The sequence below is a fragment of the Rhodnius prolixus genome, unplaced genomic scaffold (genome assembly GCF_049639745.1).
Source record: "Rhodnius prolixus isolate KJV_2025 unplaced genomic scaffold, Rpr scaffold_7, whole genome shotgun sequence".
NCBI classification, from domain to species: Eukaryota; Metazoa; Arthropoda; class Insecta; order Hemiptera; family Reduviidae; genus Rhodnius; species Rhodnius prolixus.
Window position 1 is genome coordinate 9,729,097 of NW_027411582.1, and position 21,404 is coordinate 9,750,500.

At 34.6% G+C, this 21,404-nt stretch overlaps 1 protein-coding gene across 6 annotated transcripts in view; it reads right to left on the reverse strand.

The window, feature by feature from the left end:
• pdm3 (POU-domain protein pdm3) overlaps positions 1–21,404 on the reverse strand; it is a 239,966-nt gene that overhangs the window by 190,860 nt on the left and 27,702 nt on the right. For all 6 annotated transcript variants that reach the window (XM_074113852.1, XM_074113855.1, XM_074113854.1 and 3 more), the window contains exon 2: positions 2,386–2,519. In XM_074113852.1, the coding sequence (XP_073969953.1) occupies positions 2,386–2,493 (108 nt within the window). In that variant the 5' untranslated portion in view covers positions 2,494–2,519. The remainder of the gene's footprint in view (positions 1–2,385; positions 2,520–21,404) is intronic.

A 21,404-nucleotide genomic window follows, 5' to 3' on the forward strand; every position in this document is an offset into this window, starting at 1 on the left:
TACATTTTTTTTTCTAAGTGAAGTGAATAGTTATACAGGGATTTTAAAAGCACCCCGGTTAATTTTATACATATACAGGAAATGGTAAATTGGTAGTGTGCGAATTCAACGGAAATGTGTGCCAGTGTGAACGAAATAGTGGTTTTAACCGACAGGTACAGGTATATAGAGAGAGAGAGTGATGAAACTAGGTAAACAACGAGTTTAAAGGGAACTGTCAGGGTGTGATTCCCTAGGGTGCAACTTGGAGCTCATTTACCCACTTTACGGGCGCCAGGTGTGCGTGTGTAGAGTTTGGTAAGCGGGAGAAGAACTCCACAGCTAGGGAGAGGGTTTTTGGTATTTTAGGTAACTTGTATGCCTTCAAACCATGCCAAGGGATACAAGGGCCCTAAATACAGAACTACGTACAGACATATGTACACACTTACATCTCGTACCTTAAAACCAAAGGCTGTCTGTCGTTCTGCTCACACAAATATAAACATCCACATACACACTAACACTTTTACACACTATCTTACAATCTACTGAAACCCCTTAGCCTTACCCAATTGCCTAGACTATAAATACTTGTTAACACTTGTGCCTGTATGCACAGACAGACATATGCATACCTGGGTAAGCGCGCTAATAGCTTTATATATAAACCCAAACCGACCAGGATGCTGCTGCTATCTCTCTCATTCCTTTAAGCTCTTTTCATCTTACAACACACACACACACACACAAAGCAAACTTAACTCAGACAATTTTGCCTGCAATCTAACCAAAGAATTTTAACCAAATTCACTCACACCAGATCACATCTATCCAATAAATCATAAACCCTTTCACTACTACCCTAAACTAACATACCTCTCTCTCTCTATTTTCTAGTTTCTATTTCTATAATTTAAAGCCTGAAATAGACCGTCACAACAGTTGTTACAATTAATTTAAACAGAATAGCCTGAAAATAATCAGCCTTTAAATATTATTAACCTGATGACACATTTCACAATAACTGCAGCCGAGTTAAATGTTAAGACAATTATACAAACGCATCACATCAGTTATCACCACAAATTAAAGCATAATATGATATGTTTAATCATTGCATTTTATCATATTTTATAACTGATGCAGAAATTTCTCAATATACAAATGCAAATGTCATATATTCAGAAATTTTGACGTAGACAAAACGTCTTTAAAACAGGAACTGATTTTGAGATCGATCAATAAAAGTAGAGTTAATCGACTTTGACAGGAAACCAGTGATTATTCTCTCTTCATTTCCGTTTGAACTGTCGTCACGAAAAGTCAGAAGCTATTAGGATTTCAGTGAGTTACAAGTCTAGGATAACTGCTGCCTAGAATTTAGGCTGACGTAGAATCCTTCAAATCAATTTTATCAATTGAAGTTCAGGGATTGTACCAGTTTATCTATCTTAGTTTATTAACTATTAAGTCTTTACTTTATCATAATGAGCGAGATGAAATAACTTCAACAATTCTGGTTGGCAATATTAAATTTACTTAAAAATTTAGGCTGCGAAGTCCCAGAGAATATGATATTAAAGTATGATTGTCAGGAAATATCCTCCTTGACCCGTACTTAAGTTAAGCACTCCTGAAGGCATAATGGGGCCTATATGCCTTCTCAAATAGGGCCATAATAGGCACAGAAAAGCCACTAAATCTTGCCTCCATAAGTGACGCTCTATAAAACAATTTTGTGCCAGATTATGTGTCCAATAGCGCTAAGACCTTCGCCATCTCCTTGAAAACTGCCCTTATATCTTTTCAAAGGACACAATAAAACATCTCTACAAGGTGTTGTTTACAAGAGAGAGGAAACTGTCTTAATTGGTAATTGCTGGTTTCTGACTTGAAACTGGAGCCCAGCGAATATAGATATTAAAGTATGATTTTAGGGAAATATCCTCTTTGAACCGGACTTCAGGTGTGTACCCCTGATGGCTTAATGAGGCCTATATGCCTTCTCAAATAGGGCACATAATAGGCCCAGAAACGCCACCAAAACTTGCTAATTCAGAGGCTCTGGAGAAAACATTGCCTTCTGAAATTCTGGTCCTGGAGACCATACACCAAAACCATTAGTTTATGGCAAAAGACTATTTTGCTGAGAACAGAACTCCGATCTAAATCTATTCTAATCCGATATATATTTATGACGATATACACAGAGTTTTACTGAAGCTTATTGAACTATACACAAAAACAATTAGGGTCTAAATTTAAGTATCGAATTAATTGAAATCAAAATCGATTTTTGATATGTTTTCTGTACGGCACAGATTGTGCTTTTTGGGGGTCACCTAGTATTTTAGGTGATAAAGCTTAGGTGTGCCAAATAACATGATTGAAACAAAGTATTACCTGATTATTGATGGAGGCTTGATCATGCTCTCTCTTGACCACAGATGTGTGGTGCAGAGATGCTGTAGCTAGCATTCCTTCACCCTTCTCCACTTCACCTTCGGCCATCACTCGTCTAACATCTCAGTGTGCACCTGTAATCAATAATTACAACTTTCAGTCATGAATGTTTAAAACAATAAAATAATTTAAAAAAAAGAGTCTTAAAACACATTCTCGCTTGAACACACTCATTAGACTTTGTTTGATTACTATTTCCTAAAGTTCCTAAATATCGAACGTTTAAGTCCTACCCTTAATCGAATTCCTGGGAAACATGTTTCCAGTATCGATTTATGTGTTTGTAATCACTCTACAAAGTTTTTAAATAAAATCGTAGTAGTAGTTTGCGGGAAAATCTTAAAGTGCGGAAAATTCTATGCGGGGAAAAGTGGCACTTTCGGCCAGCTGATTTACGTCAAATTTGGTAAATTAGTCTCAAATGTTATTCTCATTAATATTAAACGAGAACCAATGGGCACTTTAACTACCCTCTCTCACTTCTTTCTCTCGTGCTCAGAAGTGACATTAATCGAAGTTCCTTTATAAATCTTTGTAATAAAAGATATAGACCTACATTTGCCCAGTTAGCAGCCAAAGTTCAAGGGAAAAATGTAGAAGCGGTTATGGAAAAACCTACAGAAAACTTAAAAATCAATCAAAAATCAAAACGGAAATAGCTGGAGCACCAATGTCCTCAGAGTCTCAAATTTGATCGGCAAAGACACTATGGTGCTAAAGAGAAAGTAAATTGGCAACTGTGTAAAAACAGCTGTAACCAAATCAGCTGATGTTTAAAAAAGCAGCACCAAAAGAACGAAGTATATCGTAGGTTGGAAGAAAACAAACAGAAAAAAAAAAAAAATAAATAAAAAAGTGTTACAAGAAAATCTTTTCCTGAATGAAGCAGAGAAATGAGAGGGAGTAAAGAGAGCCTGGCGGAGGACTTCTGATAAAAAGGAAGTAGTACGAAGGCCGAGGGTGTAAAACAGGGGAGTTCTTGGCAAGAGAAGTTGTTGGTAGAAAGGCAAAGTAAGTAGGTCTATGGCCTGTTTAAGAGAGAGTGGGTAAGGGGCATACCCCAACTTGCACAGCTGGGGGAATAGTACAGCTGTTCAGAGGCGGCTAAAATAGAGGCAGAGACGGTTTGATAGTAGTATATAAGGTTTAAAGGATCGGAGGGAAAGGTTATTTCCTGCTCAATCTCTCTTTCTCTCTCTTTAGCCGCCTCTTTCTTGCACCCGGTTTCACCACCACCCCCCTATTTTTTGTTGCCTCTTTGGGTTTGCCAGTCAATGGAGGCGGCAACTCTGCCATTCTCTGTCTGTGTGTGTGTTGCGCTTTTCTTTTCAGTCTACACTCCAAGGTCACTGCAGCTATACTTCCTTTCACTCTCTCTCTCTGTTCATAGTGCCGCCAAGAACCGCCTCCACGAGGCTACCAATGTTTACAAAAACCTTCTTTCTCTCAATCCCTTTTGCCGCCTTCAAACGGCCACCTTTCTAACACAACACCCCCCATCTTTCTACAGACTTTTCTTTTTTTCACCCTTCTTTTGAACTGGTTACGCTTGTAACCACTGCTCGTCTTTTTTCTTCAGCATTAATCTCACTAACCTCAGTCAACTTTTTGAACTTTTGTTTTATTTTCTTTCTCGCCGAGCTTTTCAAAACAGTGAATCTTCAAGGATGACCAATAATTCTTTTTTAAAATTAGGCTATGATCTTCTAAATGAACTCAGCTGTTGACCGACCTTAAATTAAGTAATAATGTTTGCCTACACTGCTGCCAATAGAAGAAACTTGTAACTTGAGATTTTACTTCCTTCTTAAGTACTTGAAATTTGGTTGGTGCCTTGACTGAAAGCTCAAGCTTTTTAAAAAAATTCAATGTTTTTTTAAACTTCAATAATAGTCCAAAAAAGTGTTTGAAGATTTAGAAAGAGCGGGTCGTGACGTTGGTCTTAGTCTGAATTACCAAAAAGCTAAAGTCATCACAAATAGCGTGGTTAGTCGGATAAGAATACTGCATCCCAGTATTGAAGTGGTTGAAGATGTTGTTTATCTGGGTCAAACAGTTTCTTTTCAAAACAGGCTCCCAAAAGAAATTCAGAGGCGCATCGCTCTGTCTTGGAGAAAATATTGGTCCTTGAAGTGTATAATGAAGGCAAACATAGACATTAAATGGAAGAGCTATGTATTCACCTGTGCTGACGTATGGATGCCAAACTTGGTCGACCACAAAAGCAGTAGAGAAGAGAATAGAAATTTGGCAAAGAAGCGTTGAGAGGAGCATGCTAAGCATAAAGAGAAGCTAAATTATAAGGGAAATAACTACAGTGAGAGACGCAGCTAAGAAGTTAAAGTGTGAGTGGGCAGGACATTTGACCAAAACGGATACCCATAGATGGACAAAGATGGGTTACGGAGTGGTTACCTTTAGAAGGAAAAAGGAAAAAAGGTAGACAGCGCAAAAGATGGTCCAGACGAGATGGAAAAAGAAGAGGGAGTCAGCTGGATGAGGAAAGCGGAAGACAGAGCCTACTGGAACAAGAAATGTGAGCAGATGGAGAAATCTGGGAACTCTTATCCTTAGGTACGGCTGGTCACCGTCAAAGGACCAAAACCCCCCCTATGGGAAGGCCTACATATTTACAGCAGAATGGTTCAATGAACAACGATTTATATCAGTGTAGTTTTATTTTGTCTTATTTAAACTGAGCAATGGATATTTATTTGTGTTATTATTATTCTGTAAAATATGTAAATAAAGGCTTATTATTATTATTATTATTATTTTTTTTTTTTTTTTTTTTTTTTTTTTGGCGCATCAACAGCTGAGGTCATTAGCGCCCGGAGCTTTTTCCAGTGCACTGCCGGCCTCCGGACAGTGTTCTCTCGTTACAGACAACAATGTCCATCACCGGACAGTGAGCTGTAAGAAGCTCCTAGGAAGAGAAAATCTAAGGGTCAGCTGCTGGATTCGAACCCGGGACCTCCGCGTGGGAGTCCAGTATGCTAACCTCATAGCTAATCCCTTCCCTGCTTATTATTATTATTATTATTTTTTTCTTTTTTTTTTTTTTTTTTTTGGCGCATCAACAGCTGAGGTCATTAGCGCCCGGAGCTTTTTCCAGTGCACTGCCGGCCTCCGGACAGTGTTCTCTCGTTACAGACAACACTGTCCATCACCGGACAGTGAGCTGTAAGAAGCTCCTAGGAAGAGAAAATCTAAGGGTCAGCAGCTGGATTCGAACCCGGGACCTCCGCGTGGGAGTCCAGTACGCTAACCGCATAGCTAATCCCTTCCCTTATTATTATTATTATTATTATTATTATTATTATTATTATAGTCAAACGATTGTTGATATTAAATCCACAAGAATAAATAAGTTTAGTCAAAAGAAAAGCAGCTGTCGTACAATGAAATTAACAAACACACATATATATATATATACAGGAAAGTTCTGCCAATTTGTATATAACATTCATGTACTATGTATAGCATACTACATATTGAGGACTATGTTGGATAGGACCTAGATATAATGTGGTACAATGATGTGCCCAGTAGCCTTACCATTAGAGGACCTCAATCCATGTTCAGCTTCCTCTAGACACTTTGGACCACTAATGGATCTTCCCCCACTCCTCCATTGTGTCTAACCGGAAGCAGGGCCCTAGCACACCGATCTACCATTCAACATGATTAAACCCGTATTTTCCGACAAAGTAATTATTATGATTAATTTCGTATTTAAAAAAAAAAAAAAATATCTAAAAATGAATTAATATGACGGAAGTAAGAATATTTGTGGGTAGAGATTTGCCTATATTTTTTTATTTCGATTTCCAGTGGTGGTTAGATAGCAAAAACAGATTTTTCTTGATCATACTTCTAGCTAGAACTCAAAATGGCTAAGATATTTTACGTTATTGAGAAATGATTATCCTCAAAATATTAAAGAGAGTGGACAAAAAGGATTGTACACTCGCACGAGGGAGTGTTTACATGACTGCAAGCAAACTACTATTCCCAGAACTTCTGTAGGGAGGCTGAGTAGCTAATAGGTCATTACTCCATTGAGAGAGAGATACGAGGTGTGGCTATTTAATAATGAGACTATTGCTGCTACAGAAGAACTATGCATGCGCCAAATCCTAACGACCGACAGCTGTGCAGAGTAAAGCCTTCTCTTTCGATTGCAGCGTTATAGAGAAATCTGTCTGACCGGAACCGTCGTTTGTGTAAGAGGTGTTAGTTTCGTTTTGCCGCAAACATGATTCTACACATGTAGTAGAGCAATGAATTGTCGTGAAATTTCACATGAAATTTGATAAAACCGCTACTGAAACTTATCTTTTATTAAAAGCAGTTTATGGCGATGAATGTTTATCACGTGCGTTGGTTCAAGCGTTTCCAAGATGGCCGAGAAGACGTCGGAGATGATGACCGCCCGGGTCGCCCTTCCACGTCCAAAAAGGATGAAAATATCGATTATAATTAATCAACATTACTACCGTGAGGTGCTCGTTCAACTCCGTGAAAGAGTAAGGAAAAAACGACCCGATTTGTGGAAGAACTAGTCATGGGTTCTCCACCAAGACAACCAGCGCCGGCTCACACTGCATTGTCTGTCAAGAACAGTTTCTAGCCAAGTACAACATCCGAGTTTTAGGCCATCCCGCCTTATTCGCCTGTCCTGGCCCCATGTGACTTTTATCTGGTTCCCCAAAGTCAAATCTGCATTAAAAGGAACACGATTTCAGTTCGTTGAAGCTGTGACAGAAAAAGCGGCACGCGTCATGTAGGAGCTCAGAGAAAAAGACTTCCAGCACTGTTTCGAACAATGGTAAATTCGCATGGAGCGTTTTAGGGATAGGGTGTATTTGAAGGTGATAATAACTAAATATTTATAAATTTAAAATAAAATGTTTTACAACAATACAACAATAGTCTCGTTATTTAATAGCCACATCTCGTAGATCCAATTAGAGCGCTCCGAGATTCCCTTAATTTTGGGACAACTAATCGCAGAATATAAAACACTTGGAAGAGCACTATTCCCTCGGCACTAAACACTCGGCACCAAGCAGTTTTATTCCCTGTTTTTCAGGACTCCTATCCTTCCTACAACTTTCTTAGAGAGCCTAGGTAGTTAAATGGTGTTTTGGGGTAGAACACAACTACTCAGATTCAGAGATTTCTCGAATATCTTAACTTAAGAGAAGATCCAGTTGGATGGCGTCTTCTTATAGTTCGCCAGTTAAGGAGCACAATGTTCAACATCATTCTGAACCCAAACAAATGGTGATCTTTCATTGAGCACTTGATCCCGAACTTGACCTTTACACGGGTATTCCAAAGACTAGCCGAGGGTCATTACTGCTTAATTATGCAACTAAAAATGCAACAAATATAAAAACTAAGACCTTCAATTTAATTAAGAGTGAGTGAGAGAAAATTAACTAAAGCAGAACTAATAATCAAAAACATAAAGAAATACAATAAATGAAAAAAGGTAATAATTTATGATAATTAGCAAGTAATGGGTAAGTTAAGATAAACAATAAAAATAACTATGTTTTAGAAAATTAATAATGAAATATAATGTAAAAAAACAGATTTCTTACAAGGTCAGTAAATACGTCTAGTATAGTGGAATTGATCGATCAGAAAAAAACCAGACTACAATCTTTTATTATTATTATTTTTAAAAATTCATTTGAATACATAAATTAATATAAATATATATACTTAAAGTAATGATTGCACGTGGGAGCAGCCTGGAATTACATATATACACACCCCCCACTACTGGTGAAAGGTTCTTTTTCTTATATATATGTATACATAAACAAGTTTGAACAGGTATAATTCTTGTAATGACATAATACTTTTCTCTATTAATTGTGTAATAAATCCTTAATTTAAATATTAATTAGATTTATGGCAGTAGGCAGTCGAACTGTTTCGAAAAAGAAAGCAACTGTCAGTTCAAAACGTCTAAATGATTAGAAATAATAAAAAATAATTAGAAAAGAGAAAAGGCAACGACAGTCGGTTTCAAAGACATCCCTGGGTAGTGGGAGATATAACGATTCTAGAGCTATCCCAGATTCTCTCAATTTAGGAGAGCTATTCTCAGAATGTAAAGCACTTAGAAGAGAAGTGTGAATTGGCACCAAGAATTTAAAGAAGAAGTTAAGTTACACCAAGAAGTTAAAGAAGAAGTTAAGTTACAGCAAGAAGTTAAAGAAGAAGTTAAGTTACACCAAGACGTTAAAGAATTATACTAAGAAGTTAAAGAAGAAGTTAAGTTACACCAAGAAGTTAAAAAAATTACACTAAGAAGTTAAAGAAGAAATTAAGTTACTCCAAGAAGTTAAGTTACGCCAAGAAGTTAAGTTACACCAAGACGTTAAAGAAGTTAAGAAAACTAAGAAGTTAAGTTACACCAAGAAGTTAAAGAATTACACCAAGAAGTTAAAGAAGAAGTTAAGTTACGCCAAGAATTTAAGTTACACCAAGAAGTTTAACAAAAAATTCCTTTAAAAAAAAAATTACAAGTGAAAAATATTTTTAAAAATGAATATCACAAATCTTGGTAACATAAATAGTGTTTCTTGAAACTTCTAAAAGGCAGAAATCTTCTACTAAACTCTGGAGTATAGAGGGCGTTAACTATCTGTACTAATAATGAGAACATAAGACTGAGATTCATAAGATCATAAGACGCTCAACTTCTTCAAAGCCAGGGCTACCAATTTAATGCAAGATTGGTCTATGATTGTTTGGAAATACTGAAGAGAAGAATTAGAAAAATCAAATTGAGGACCATTGGTCCACTGGTATGCTTAATTAAGTTCCTAAATTTAGGCTAATATAGTGGGTGGAGATTGGGGACTTGGTGGATGTTGTCCGGCATTCAAGTGGAGGGATCTTAGCGGCAGTTCAAACGGCGCCTTCCCTTCCATCTTGTATTTGATCAGTAGACCTAAGATACTGAGGATTTTCTTGTGCCGAGTAGTGGATTAAATGGATTGTAAAAATTCAGACTTTATGGATTATGGTGTGCCCGTAAAAGCCAAATTTCTGTACTTACATAAAAACTAGACCATTTTCCCGCAGCACATAACACACCCCCAAAATTAATCATTGAAAGAGTCTTTCTAAGAACGAATCACTATTAAAACAGTACGAATTGGGAGTTTTGCAGGACAAGTTCAAGGGCTTCATGGCTTTATCAATGAATTAATTGTAGCAGAAAGATTATTAAATAGATAATTCATATAACCTTGTAAATTTTATTTCATTTTAGATACTACGCGAGTTTTATTAGTTCATTAATATTAATCATGTGTATCCAAAGATTTTAAATTCGAAAACTAAAATAAATTAATTAAAAAAAACGGACAACCTTGAATCAAATTCAAGGTGAAGTTTTCACAACTTTTCCAAATTGATTAGTTAGTTTTAATAGCTAAGTTTTTTAAAAAAACAACTAATTTTAATTATTAATGAAAAAGTATGAAATCTTGGTCTTATTCTCAAATGTTTGGAGAAAAAGATAATTTTGAAATCTATAATTGCTTAATGATTATTTTGTTCAATAAAAATCATCTAAAAATTATTTTGATTCTTAAAATTAATTGGATTTTTCTTTGATTCATTTCAGAAGCAACAGGTTCTCAAAAAATTTAAAAATATTCTCAAAGCTATGTCCAATAGAATAAAGATTGATAGTCAACTAGCTGCAAGAAAAAGCTTTGGAAACCACAAAAATTGAAAGTTTCGTTTCTCTTTTTTCTGTAGAATGCCCTAAATTTTTTTTTAAATTAAAGGGTTTATAAGATTAATATTTTTTTGGAAGAAGCAGATCAAATAGATTTCGAGAAAAACTATTCCGAGAATGGAGAAAAACCTAGTCTTCAAAAATTGTTCTTGTTCTTCTTATATATACAAATATATAAATTTTAGAAGGAAGTGGATAAGCACAAGACCATAGACTAAGAGGCTAAAGTGGGCTATCTATTGCAGATGATGGCTGGAGATTGCTGGCCTAAAAGAATTCAAAACTTCAACCCACCAGAAGTAAGATCTACCGTTTTTTTTTTTTTTTTTTAGACCAAGGAAACGTTGGATGAAGGAAGTGATACGATGAAGAGATACTGAGAGAGGAGTACTGGGATAATAGAGAGTGTTGACTCCGGATTCAGACGTGGAGTTCCAAATTTTTAAAGTTCAGTTAGCTGCTCTTAATTTTCTTCAAATTGGGGTCTGTTCTACTCCTTCCGCAGGGTTGGGCAGGGTGTCTGCTAGTGGTGGATACAGTCTACAGTCGACAGTACACTGAGAATCAGGATGTGAGCACTTTATCGAAAGGAACACATGCAGGTGTACCAATCGAGATTCGGGGAATGGACTTATACCCAAAAATTCCATGTAATAAAATGGTACAGGTGAATTCTGAATTGTCGCTGGTTCTCCGATAATTGAGCAATCACAAGGCATCGTTCAGAATAAGCCTAAAGCTCCCCAACCCAAAACATAGAATCCTAGACTAGTCATCTAGTTGAAACAAACTAAAAATAGTTTTCACTGCCTTCTCACAACTTCACGTAGAAGTCTGGCCACCTGACGATAATAAGATCACAATGGACATTAAGTCGCCAGACTTCACCACTTGATTTGCCCCAAGAGGAAATAACAGGCAAATCATAATAAAGCAAAGTGACTAAACTGAAAAGGGAAACCCACAAACTGTGACGAACAAACAAAATTGTAATTAATTAAAAATTAAACATTCCTATAATTAGGAATAAGACAAAATAAAAAGTAACAAAAAATTGTAGTTAAAAAGGAAGGAAGTAAATTAATTTTTTAACAATAACTTTTGATGTTTACATTAAAAAGGTCTCAGGTAAAAAGGGTCAAAATAATAATGTAAAGCCATACAACGGAATATAACGTAATTTTCTGGTGACGTAACAACTTTGGCTGATTGTATAAGTGTGAACAAAGTGAAATTTTCACTAAATAGAAGTTTTACGATAGAATAATATTATGATTAAGTTTTGTTAATAAGAGCCACAATTATGAATAGAAGTGAATAACTAGGAATGACAAGGCCTTTATAATAATAGTGTTCATTTGATTGTGATGACGTTTCACACTAGACTCACTAAATCAATAGTTTAATTAGTTCAATTTTGTTGATTTTATTCATTATTTAAACCCTTTTTTTTTTTTTTTTTTTTTTTTTGAAATTTGTACTTTTTTAGGGTTGAGCTATGTTAACAGAAAATATAGCTGGAACAGGAGGACCTTTTAAGGCGACAATAAGTCTGAACGCTCCATCAGGAGCTAGAATTAAACTTAGAATCATGGCGAGGCCCCCTTTACTAGAGTCTGGAGCAAAAATGTATAAATAAAGTATTGACTGAATTTCGAAAATATGAGATAATTAAGGTAATTAGATATTTTTCATTTATCTTAAGTCACCCCTCTCAAAGAGTAAAGTAATGTCGGTTTTTTCTGAGGAGCTTTACGTCCAAATATCTAATTAGATGTGTCGTGGTTGGAGGCGACAAACAAACACACTTAAGTATAAATGCCCTATATTATAAAGTAAATTTGGGAATTTTATCTTCTATAAAAAAAGAGAAAAAAATTATCAAAGTAGAGTGTTTTTCAACGTTACGCTTTTTCTTGCACTTTTTGACGATCAACCCTTAAACAATTGTCTTACCGGAAAGTTTTAATTTCTCATATTAACCATTAAATAAAATCCAAGACTTAGAGATAGGGAATCGAACCCACTAACCAACAATACGTCTTAGCTTTGCGGGTCTAGCCTATAACCGCCTAACATACTTTACTGTAAATTTCTCATATTAACAAATAAAATCCAAGGCCTAGACCAGGGGAATCGAACCCACTAAACCAGCAATACATCTTAGCTTTGCGGGTCTAGTCTATAACCTCCTAACATATTTTACTGTAAATTTCTCATATTAACCATTAAATAAAATCCAATGCTAAGACAGCAGGAATCGAACCCACTAACCAACAATACATCTTAGCTTTGCGGGTCTAGTCTATAACCTCCTAACATATTTTACTGTAAATTTCTCATATTAACCATTAAATAAAATCCAATGCTAAGACAGCAGGAATCGAACCCACTAACCAACAATACATCTTAGCTTTGCGGGTCTAGTCTATAATCGCCTAACATACTTTACTGTAAATTTCTCATATTAACAAATAAAATCCAAGGCCTAGACCAGGGGAATCGAACCCACTAAACCAGCAATACATCTTAGCTTTGCGGGTCTAGTCTATAACCTCCTAACATATTTTACTGTAAATTTCTCATATTAACCATTAAATAAAATCCAATGCTAAGACAGCAGGAATCGAACCCACTAACCAACAATACATCTTAGCTTTGCGGGTCTAGTCTATAACCTCCTAACATATTTTACTGTAAATTTCTCATATTAACCATTAAATAAAATCCAATGCTAAGACAGCAGGAATCGAACCCACTAACCAACAATACATCTTAGCTTTGCGGGTCTAGCCTATAATCGCCTAACATACTTTACTGTAAATTTCTCATATTAACAAATAAAATCCAAGGCCTAGACCAGGGGAATCGAACCCACTAAACCAGCAATACATCTTAGCTTTGCGGGTCTAGTCTATAACCTCCTAACATATTTTACTGTAAATTTCTCATATTAACCATTAAATAAAATCCAATGCTAAGACAGCAGGAATCGAACCCACTAACCAACAATACATCTTAGCTTTGCGGGTCTAGTCTATAACCTCCTAACATATTTTACTGTAAATTTCTCATATTAACCATTAAATAAAATCCAATGCTAAGACAGCAGGAATCGAACCCACTAACCAACAATACATCTTAGCTTTGCGGGTCTAGTCTATAACCTCCTAACATATTTTACTGTAAATTTCTCATATTAACCATTAAATAAAATCCAATGCTAAGACAGCAGGAATCGAACCCACTAAACCAGCAATACATCTTAGCTTTGCGGGTCTAGCCTATAACCTTTATGGTCTAATGTGACGCCTCCAAAAGTCCCATCATGGTTACATATTTAATTCAAAACAATATTATACAGGTGGTATGTTCGTACATACAAGTGAACTGGCACTTTAGAGAGAGATGCTTAACCATTAACCTCAGAAGTGTATTTAATAGAGTTTTCGATTTAAAAAATAAACTACTGAGTGCAAAGAATTACAAGTTTTGGGCCGTTTTTGAGTTATTAGTAGTTGTAAACATTGGTACAGACAGACAAACCACTTTGTAAATCCCACTTTTTCGTGTACGACCATTATTTCCGGTTAAAAAACTCGAGAGATTAAGAGAAAACCTAAAAAAAAGATGTGTTACAAAGGTGTGAACAATTAAAACAAAGCCCCCCCCAAAAAAATGTACATAAAATTAAATAAATGATAAAAGCAGCAAAAATTTATGTACTTAACGTTGAATTAAGGGATGTTTAACTGAGAAATGGAAAGGATGCAGAGAAAAACACACAGGTGTAAACAAGTTCAAAGGGGAAATGAATGGCGTGAATAAAAAGGAAGATATATATATATATATATATATATATATATATAGAAGAACGATGTGTTTATAAGTGGTGGAATGTTCTGGAGAGAGAAGAGAGAGTACTAATGGACTCGGAGGATAAGAGGAAAGCAAAAGAGAAAGACTCTGAAGAGAGAGGGCTTTCTAGAATTGAATCCCATCGGAGAAAGAGAGAATTGTGGAGTTCTTTGGCAGAAGTACTCGGGTGTACTTCTCTATGAAATAGGGGGGGGGGAGGCGAAGAATGGAGTAAATGCTCATCTAAAACCCAGAGAAAAAGATATAAACAGTAGAGTAAAGTGGTGTCTATGTATAGGTAGAGAGAGTGTCAATGTGTTAGAGGACAGGAGAAGAGACCAGTCCTTGTAGACTAACACATAAACACACTTCCGGGACTTCCAATATAACCAAGCGCCAAGTTGCCCACAAAACCTGCCCCTCCTCCTCCTTCCATAGGAGAGGTCCCCATTCATACTTTCTTCTCCCACTTCTGCTTGTACGCACGGTGAGTGTGTGTGTGTGTATCTCACAACACTATCTTCCTCAAAACTCGTGAATGAAGGGAAAACTTGAATGAAAAGGAGAGCTGTTTTGTACGCTTTATTTTACTATATAACCAACTACAATATTAAAACTCTCTGGTAGATCAGTTTGTTTTATGAGGGTCGATAGTCGAAAACTGCAAAGAAATGCGCGCAGATGAGAAAATTCTCAACTTTGATAATCCTTTCCACTTTTTATTTTTTAAAAAAATCAAAATTTTAAAATTCTAAGTTACTATCGATATCGAAAATTGGTATAAGTCGATTTTTTTTAAATCGACAGCTATGGATCATTAGCGCCTCTGATCTGTTCTTACTCCAAGAACAAAGATGCTCACAAGCTAGAGATGGCTCTACATCAGGGGTCGGCAACCTATTTTAAGTAGAGAGCCATTTTTCCTTAAATCATTTTAATAAATCTTACCAAGAGCCGCAAGGATGCTATTGTAAAAAATTCTGTAGATCATTTGTATTATATGATATTCAATAACATTTAAATGTTTTATATATTTATTTTCACATATTGCAAAGTAAATAAACAAATAAATAATAACGAATGAAAAGGCAGCCTCAGTCTTACAATATAAATTAAGTACTTTGTATTTTTAAGTATTTTTGAAAAAATAACTTTAATAAATGGAATTATCATTCGTTTCAATAAAATTAAAATATACAATATATTTTGGGCAGGCTGAAGAGCCACACAATTTGAATAAAAGAGCCGCATGCGGCTCGCGAGCCGCGGGTTGCCGACCTCTGCTCTACATAGTTCCAGCCGTTTGTCAATTACAGTTTTCCCAGTCAACTTTATCTATACCAAGCTCTTCGGTAGAGATTAATTGCTATTTCTGCCAATGTACGCTCCTAAACATCTGTTCAACCAAAATTACTAGTTGGGAAAAATATTAATACACCGGAAATGCGACAGTTGCCGAAAGAGAAATATATATTGAAACGTGAAAAAATGTATGTTATTATTTTTTTCTCAGTGTATAATGTGTTTCTGGCACCACGGTAGCCGAGCGGTTACATAGGCTAGACCCGCAAAGCTAAGATGTATTGTTGGTTTAGTGGGTTCGATTCCCTATCTCTAAGTCTTGGATTTTATTTAATGGTTAATGTGAGAAATTTATAGTAAAGTATGTTTGCTAGTCGCCTCCGTCCATTGTCACCTAATAGGTAGTTGGACGTAAAGCTCCGCCTGAAAAAAAAAATGTGTTTCTGGAGAGCGGAATCCATATTTTCCCTCAACAATTATAAATAAAATAAATAATAAATTTTGATAAGAGAAAGTTGTACAAATAAGTGTTCATATCGTATTTTTTTTTCATTCTCAAAACAAGTACTTCCGGTGAATATTCAAAAATTTGACCCAATCGCAATAGAAAGACTAAATATTAGATACAAACAACCGGATATAAACACGGCAAGTTTATGCAAAATTTTGAATTAAACAAATTAAAAAGTACAATACATCAGGGGTTTAGATTACCAAAAAATGTTAATGTTTTAAACAAATTTACAGAAATTAAAGTATGTCTAGTTTATTTAACCAGTACGTATGTAAATAGGAAGTAAATAAGTGAACATCTATCCATGGATGACGTATATAATGAATCTATAAATTAATAGCAAATGATAGTCCGTTCTGGAAGGCATCAATTATGACTCTATATATATATGACTAACAAGCTGCCAACTAAGAACATCTGGAAGGTATTTTATTGATATAAATTGGCAGGTATGATAGGAAGGAAATGTTATTTTACTTTAAAAAAAAATACTATTATTAACATAATTAATTTATTATGGGTTAGAAAAGATGTTATATTCTGTCTTAAATTTAATAATTTGATCAATTTCTCGACAAATGATGCTGTAAAGAAGAAAATACAGTCGACTCTCGATAAATCAAAATCCAAGGGACTACAAGAAAAATTCGAATTATCGAGACTTCGAATTATCAAGAAGGGGAAAAAAATTCGAATTATTAAGAGTTTTTATAATGTATATATGTATGTACATACGTATATTGAAAATACGTATGAGCTTACCTAAGTTTTAGACATGTACAGCCTCAAGTAAAAAAGTAAAAATAATGAAAACGTCAAAAAAGAACAAAAAAATTACTTATGTATTAACATTTCAATAAATAATAATATACATACATATGTACCTTATTAAAAAAATGAAGAACAGTTTTTTGTTTCAATGTGGCTTGACTTAGTCAAGTGACTTAGAATTGTAGAAAGCGTTGATGGTGGAATATTGAAAGTTTTGGCGATATCTTTTTTCTTCGAACCACTTTTCACGGCCGCGATACTGTTTTCTTTGTCGGACACAGTAAGGGAGACGTGCAAACTAAGAAAGAGATCTGGAAAGTTAAACTGGGCTGAAAGGAGGGAAACATTTCGCAGGAAATGAACAATAAGCGGAAAATGAGAAGTAAACATTACTAGGGAAAATTCATTCGAATTCTTTATAATTCTATAAAGAGGGGAAGGTGGCCTCGTTCGAATTATAGAGCCTTCTCTCCCCCTGTTGTTAAGAAAAGGAGTTCGAGTTATCGAGCGTATCTAAATACACTGAATTTTTTCGATTTACCGAAGTTAGCAGCTGTAGAGTTCGAATTATCGAGTTTCGAATTGTCGAGAGTCGGCTGTAATTATGAATAATAAGTTAATAAGGCTGAATATTAATACTAATTTTTTTTTAAATGAAGACCAGATTAAGAGCAGAGAAAATCAGAGAAGCCATTATCGGAAAAGCCACATAAAAGTATTATTTCTGATTAAAGGATTTTTTACTATTTCATTATAGCCCACTACCGGTCAAATCTAAATATTTATAATAATAATTTCGTGGTCAAATTGGAAAACAATACAAGCTGAAGAAGAATGGAATGATAGAAATGCAAGAGACTGTAAAAGGAGAGAGAAGTAAATTTAATTAGCAGGCTCTCATACTTTTACAAGATGTTAAAATAAGACTAACTTTACTCATTCTCTTCTGTGCCACATACCGACAAACATACGGACAAAAATTACGTACTAGCGTATAAACAGCCACACTTAGGTCCTTGCTATGCGTAAGCATATGTGTGTGCGTATGTATTTTAAAAGTGAAATATTCTCTCTCTCTCTCTCTCTAATTAACTTTTTATCTGTATGTATGTAAAGTATAGAAATGAAGGTAAACATGGTCGTGTTTTATATAATTTTTTTAAATAGGCGCATGTTCTACCGCAACTAAACAATTATGCGTGTATTTTCAATGCTTAAAATTTAAAAGAAAAAATAAAAAAGATAAAGTACTTTTAGCGTAAATAAAATTTGGAATTTTAAAATGAAGATTAAAACAAAAAAATAAATACAAAAATCTAATGGAACAATTATTAGTAAGTGTAAACAATATAACTATGCTCTAATATATATTTTACATACCCCCACTACGCTAACCACTAACCAGAAATCATTAAAAATATTAATCCATAAAGAAAAATATTAAGCCTAAAATAAATAGATTTTTATAACAGTGCTTTTCTCTTTACAACCATCCAGGGGCAAGATAGAAAAGCAATACCAGTACCCGCAATACACCTAAGCATTGCTGTCCGAGCCAATACTTCAGGCCGCGCCTGAAATAAATTAATTTTAAGTGGCGTGTAAATTGAAATAAATTATTCATTTTAATATTGTTCTAGCGCTTTCTTAAGGATTTTTTTTAAGGTCATTTCAATTAAATTAAGGGTTTTACCAAACTGTTTTAACAAAATGTTAGTAAAGAAGTAAATGAGTTTGTTTAAGGGAAGGAGCCCGTTAAAACTATTTCAATTTCAAAATTAATTTATAAAAACAAAATACTATAAAACAACTTCAAAAGAGAATAAAATTTATTTTAATTTAATTTAAATTAAAATTCAGACTCAGTTGTCAGTTTGGCGTAATAAATCACCTGTAGGCATGCTAATATCTCCTTATTTTCAAAAATTAAAAAAATATAATTAAATACTAATTGCTGGCAGAATGTTAATACTCATATTAATAATATAGTTATTTTTTTTTTATTGCCTAATTACATATATTTCTTATATTAACTCCATTACCTTTTAAAAATGTAAATTAATAATTCTTATTTATGTCGGGGTTAACCAAACTATCGAGGATAATCAAAAATAATAAAATATATATCATTTTAATTATTAATTTTAGAAACATAAAATAGAAATAATGAAATAGCGAAATAGGGGGTAAAAATAAATATTAAATTCAATTAAAGTACATAATGGTGTTATGAGGGTCGTTTGAAAAGTCCGTGCAAAAATAAAAACTACTTAATTTTTTGGGGTAAACCTTTTTTATTTTTCAACATAGTCTCCTTTTAGGCTTATACACTTCGTCCAACGCTGCTCTAGTTTGTTGATCCCTTCCGAATAATAGGATTTGTCCAAGTCTGAAAAATAGCCATTCGTTTCTGCAATCACCTCCTCGTTTGAATAAAATCTTTTTCCCGCCAGCCATTTCTTCATATTGGGGAACAAATAGTTAGTCCGAGGGAGCCAAGTCTGGAGAATAGGGGGGGATGTGAAACGAGTTGGAACCCTATTTCCATTAATTTTGCGACCACAACTGCTGAGGTGTGAGCTGGTGCGTTGTCGTGATGGAAAAGGACTTTTTTGTGGGCCAATCGTGGGCGTTTTTCTTGCAGCTCGGTTTTCAAACGGTCCAATAACGATGAATAATATGCACCTGTAATAGTTTTACCCTTTTCCAGATAGTCGATGAGGATTATTCCTTGCGAATCCCAAAAGACAGTCGCCATAATATTTCCAGCCGAAGGAACGGTCTTCGCCTTTTTTGGCGCAGATTCCCCCTTGGTAACCCATTGTTTAGATTGTTCTTTGGTCTCAGGAGTGTAGTGATGTATCCATGTTTCATCCACAGTGACGAAACGACGCTTAAAGTCCTGCGGATTCTTCTGGAACAGCTGCAAACCGTCCTTGCAACACTTCACACGATTTCGTTTTAGGTCAAGCGTGAGCAATCGCGGCACCCATCTTGCGGATAGCTTTGTCATGTCCAAATGTTGATGCAAAATATTATGTACCCGTTCATTCGAGATGCCCACAGCACTAGCAATCTCACGCACCTTCACTCTTCTGTCATCCATCACCATATCATGGATTTTATCAATGATTTCTGGAGTAGTAACCTCAACAGGGCGTCCAGAACGTTCAGCGTCACTTGTGCCCATATGGCCACTCCGAAAATTTTGAATATTTTGATTATAAACTGTTCTAATCGAAGGTGCAGAGTCACCATAATGTTTATCAAGCTTCTCTTTAGTCTCCTGAGGCGTTTTGCCTTTCATAAAGTAGTGTTTAATCAACAAACGAAATTCTTTTTCGTCCATTTTTTGAAAATCACTCGACTTCCTCGATTCAAACGAATGCCAAACACAAAGAAATAGACCGATCTGGCTGAAACTTAGTGTGTGTTCTTCCAAGAGATGCTACTAACTAAACATAACCTCGATACGCGCCAGTGGTGCTATCTCTCTGACTTTGCACGGACTTTTCAAACGACCCTCGTAAAGAACTGGAGAATCTAATCTGCCTTTATATTTATAATAAATGTTGTATGCATGATCCAGATGGATTACATAAGATCTTATTATTGTTGTTAATTTTTTTTCTATTGTCTATTAATTTTTTTTAAAATTATTTATTCTCGATAGTTATCAAGAAATTTGTTTTTGTTTTTTGTTTGTCTATTTTTTGTCTATGATTTTTTTTTTTTTTTTTTTTTTCTAAAATTATTAGTTGAGTTATTTATAAATTCTATTTTATTTTATTTTTTTAAATCAGTTCAAGTATCAATTAATATTTAATATTATATTAGAAGCGCTAATGGGCCAGAAGTCAGTGCGCTCTGGGAGAAAAAAATATTATTATTTTAAAATACAAATTTTGTTCGAAGGCAAAATATTATTCAATTAGTAATCTTAATTTAATGAACTTCATTCAGAACAAAATTAAAAAAAAAAAAAAAAAATTAAAGTACTCGTATATATAATCAAAATAGCCTTGAAGATATAATTAAGCAAATAATATCTTCATCAACTCTTATAATAAGCAATATTCTACAGTAATAAATAATTTAGTTAACTTTTACCATTTAAAAATTGTAATTAAAGTAGGAGCATTAAAAAAAAAAGATAATAATTTAGGTAGATTCAAATTGTCCAGCCACAGTTATGGAAGGAACCTTTTTTTAAATTAAGTATATTGTTTGAAGGAGGGGAATTCTTTTAAAGTTAGAAAATTGGTGAAGAAAAATTCATTATATTTTCGAATTTAAGGGGGGGATAGGGAAATAAAAGGGGGTCTTGTTAAATAGAAGCCTAATTTCATTATCCTTAAAATTATGGCGAAAGATATGGGACGTCTTAATTTAGTGTAGAAAAAATTGCTATTACACAATATGAGAGGAATCAGAAATATACGGCTGATCTTGTTGGACTTTTTAATTAAGCCACTAGCTCAAGAATATACGAGGGCTGTAACTGTCAAATGAAATTTTGGGTAACCCTGGCTATTCAGCAACATGTGACCACATTGATAAGTATCACTTATTATCACTTCTGGTAAGTGATAAGTAATATTTAGTTAGCTGCGATTCTCTTTAGTTTTTTTAGAAAAGAACTTAAAAATGTTTGTTAAAACTGACATTCCTGTAGAGAGGATTCAGAGCTAAGACATTCCTGTAGAGAGGATTCAGAGCTAAGACATTCCTGTAGAGAGG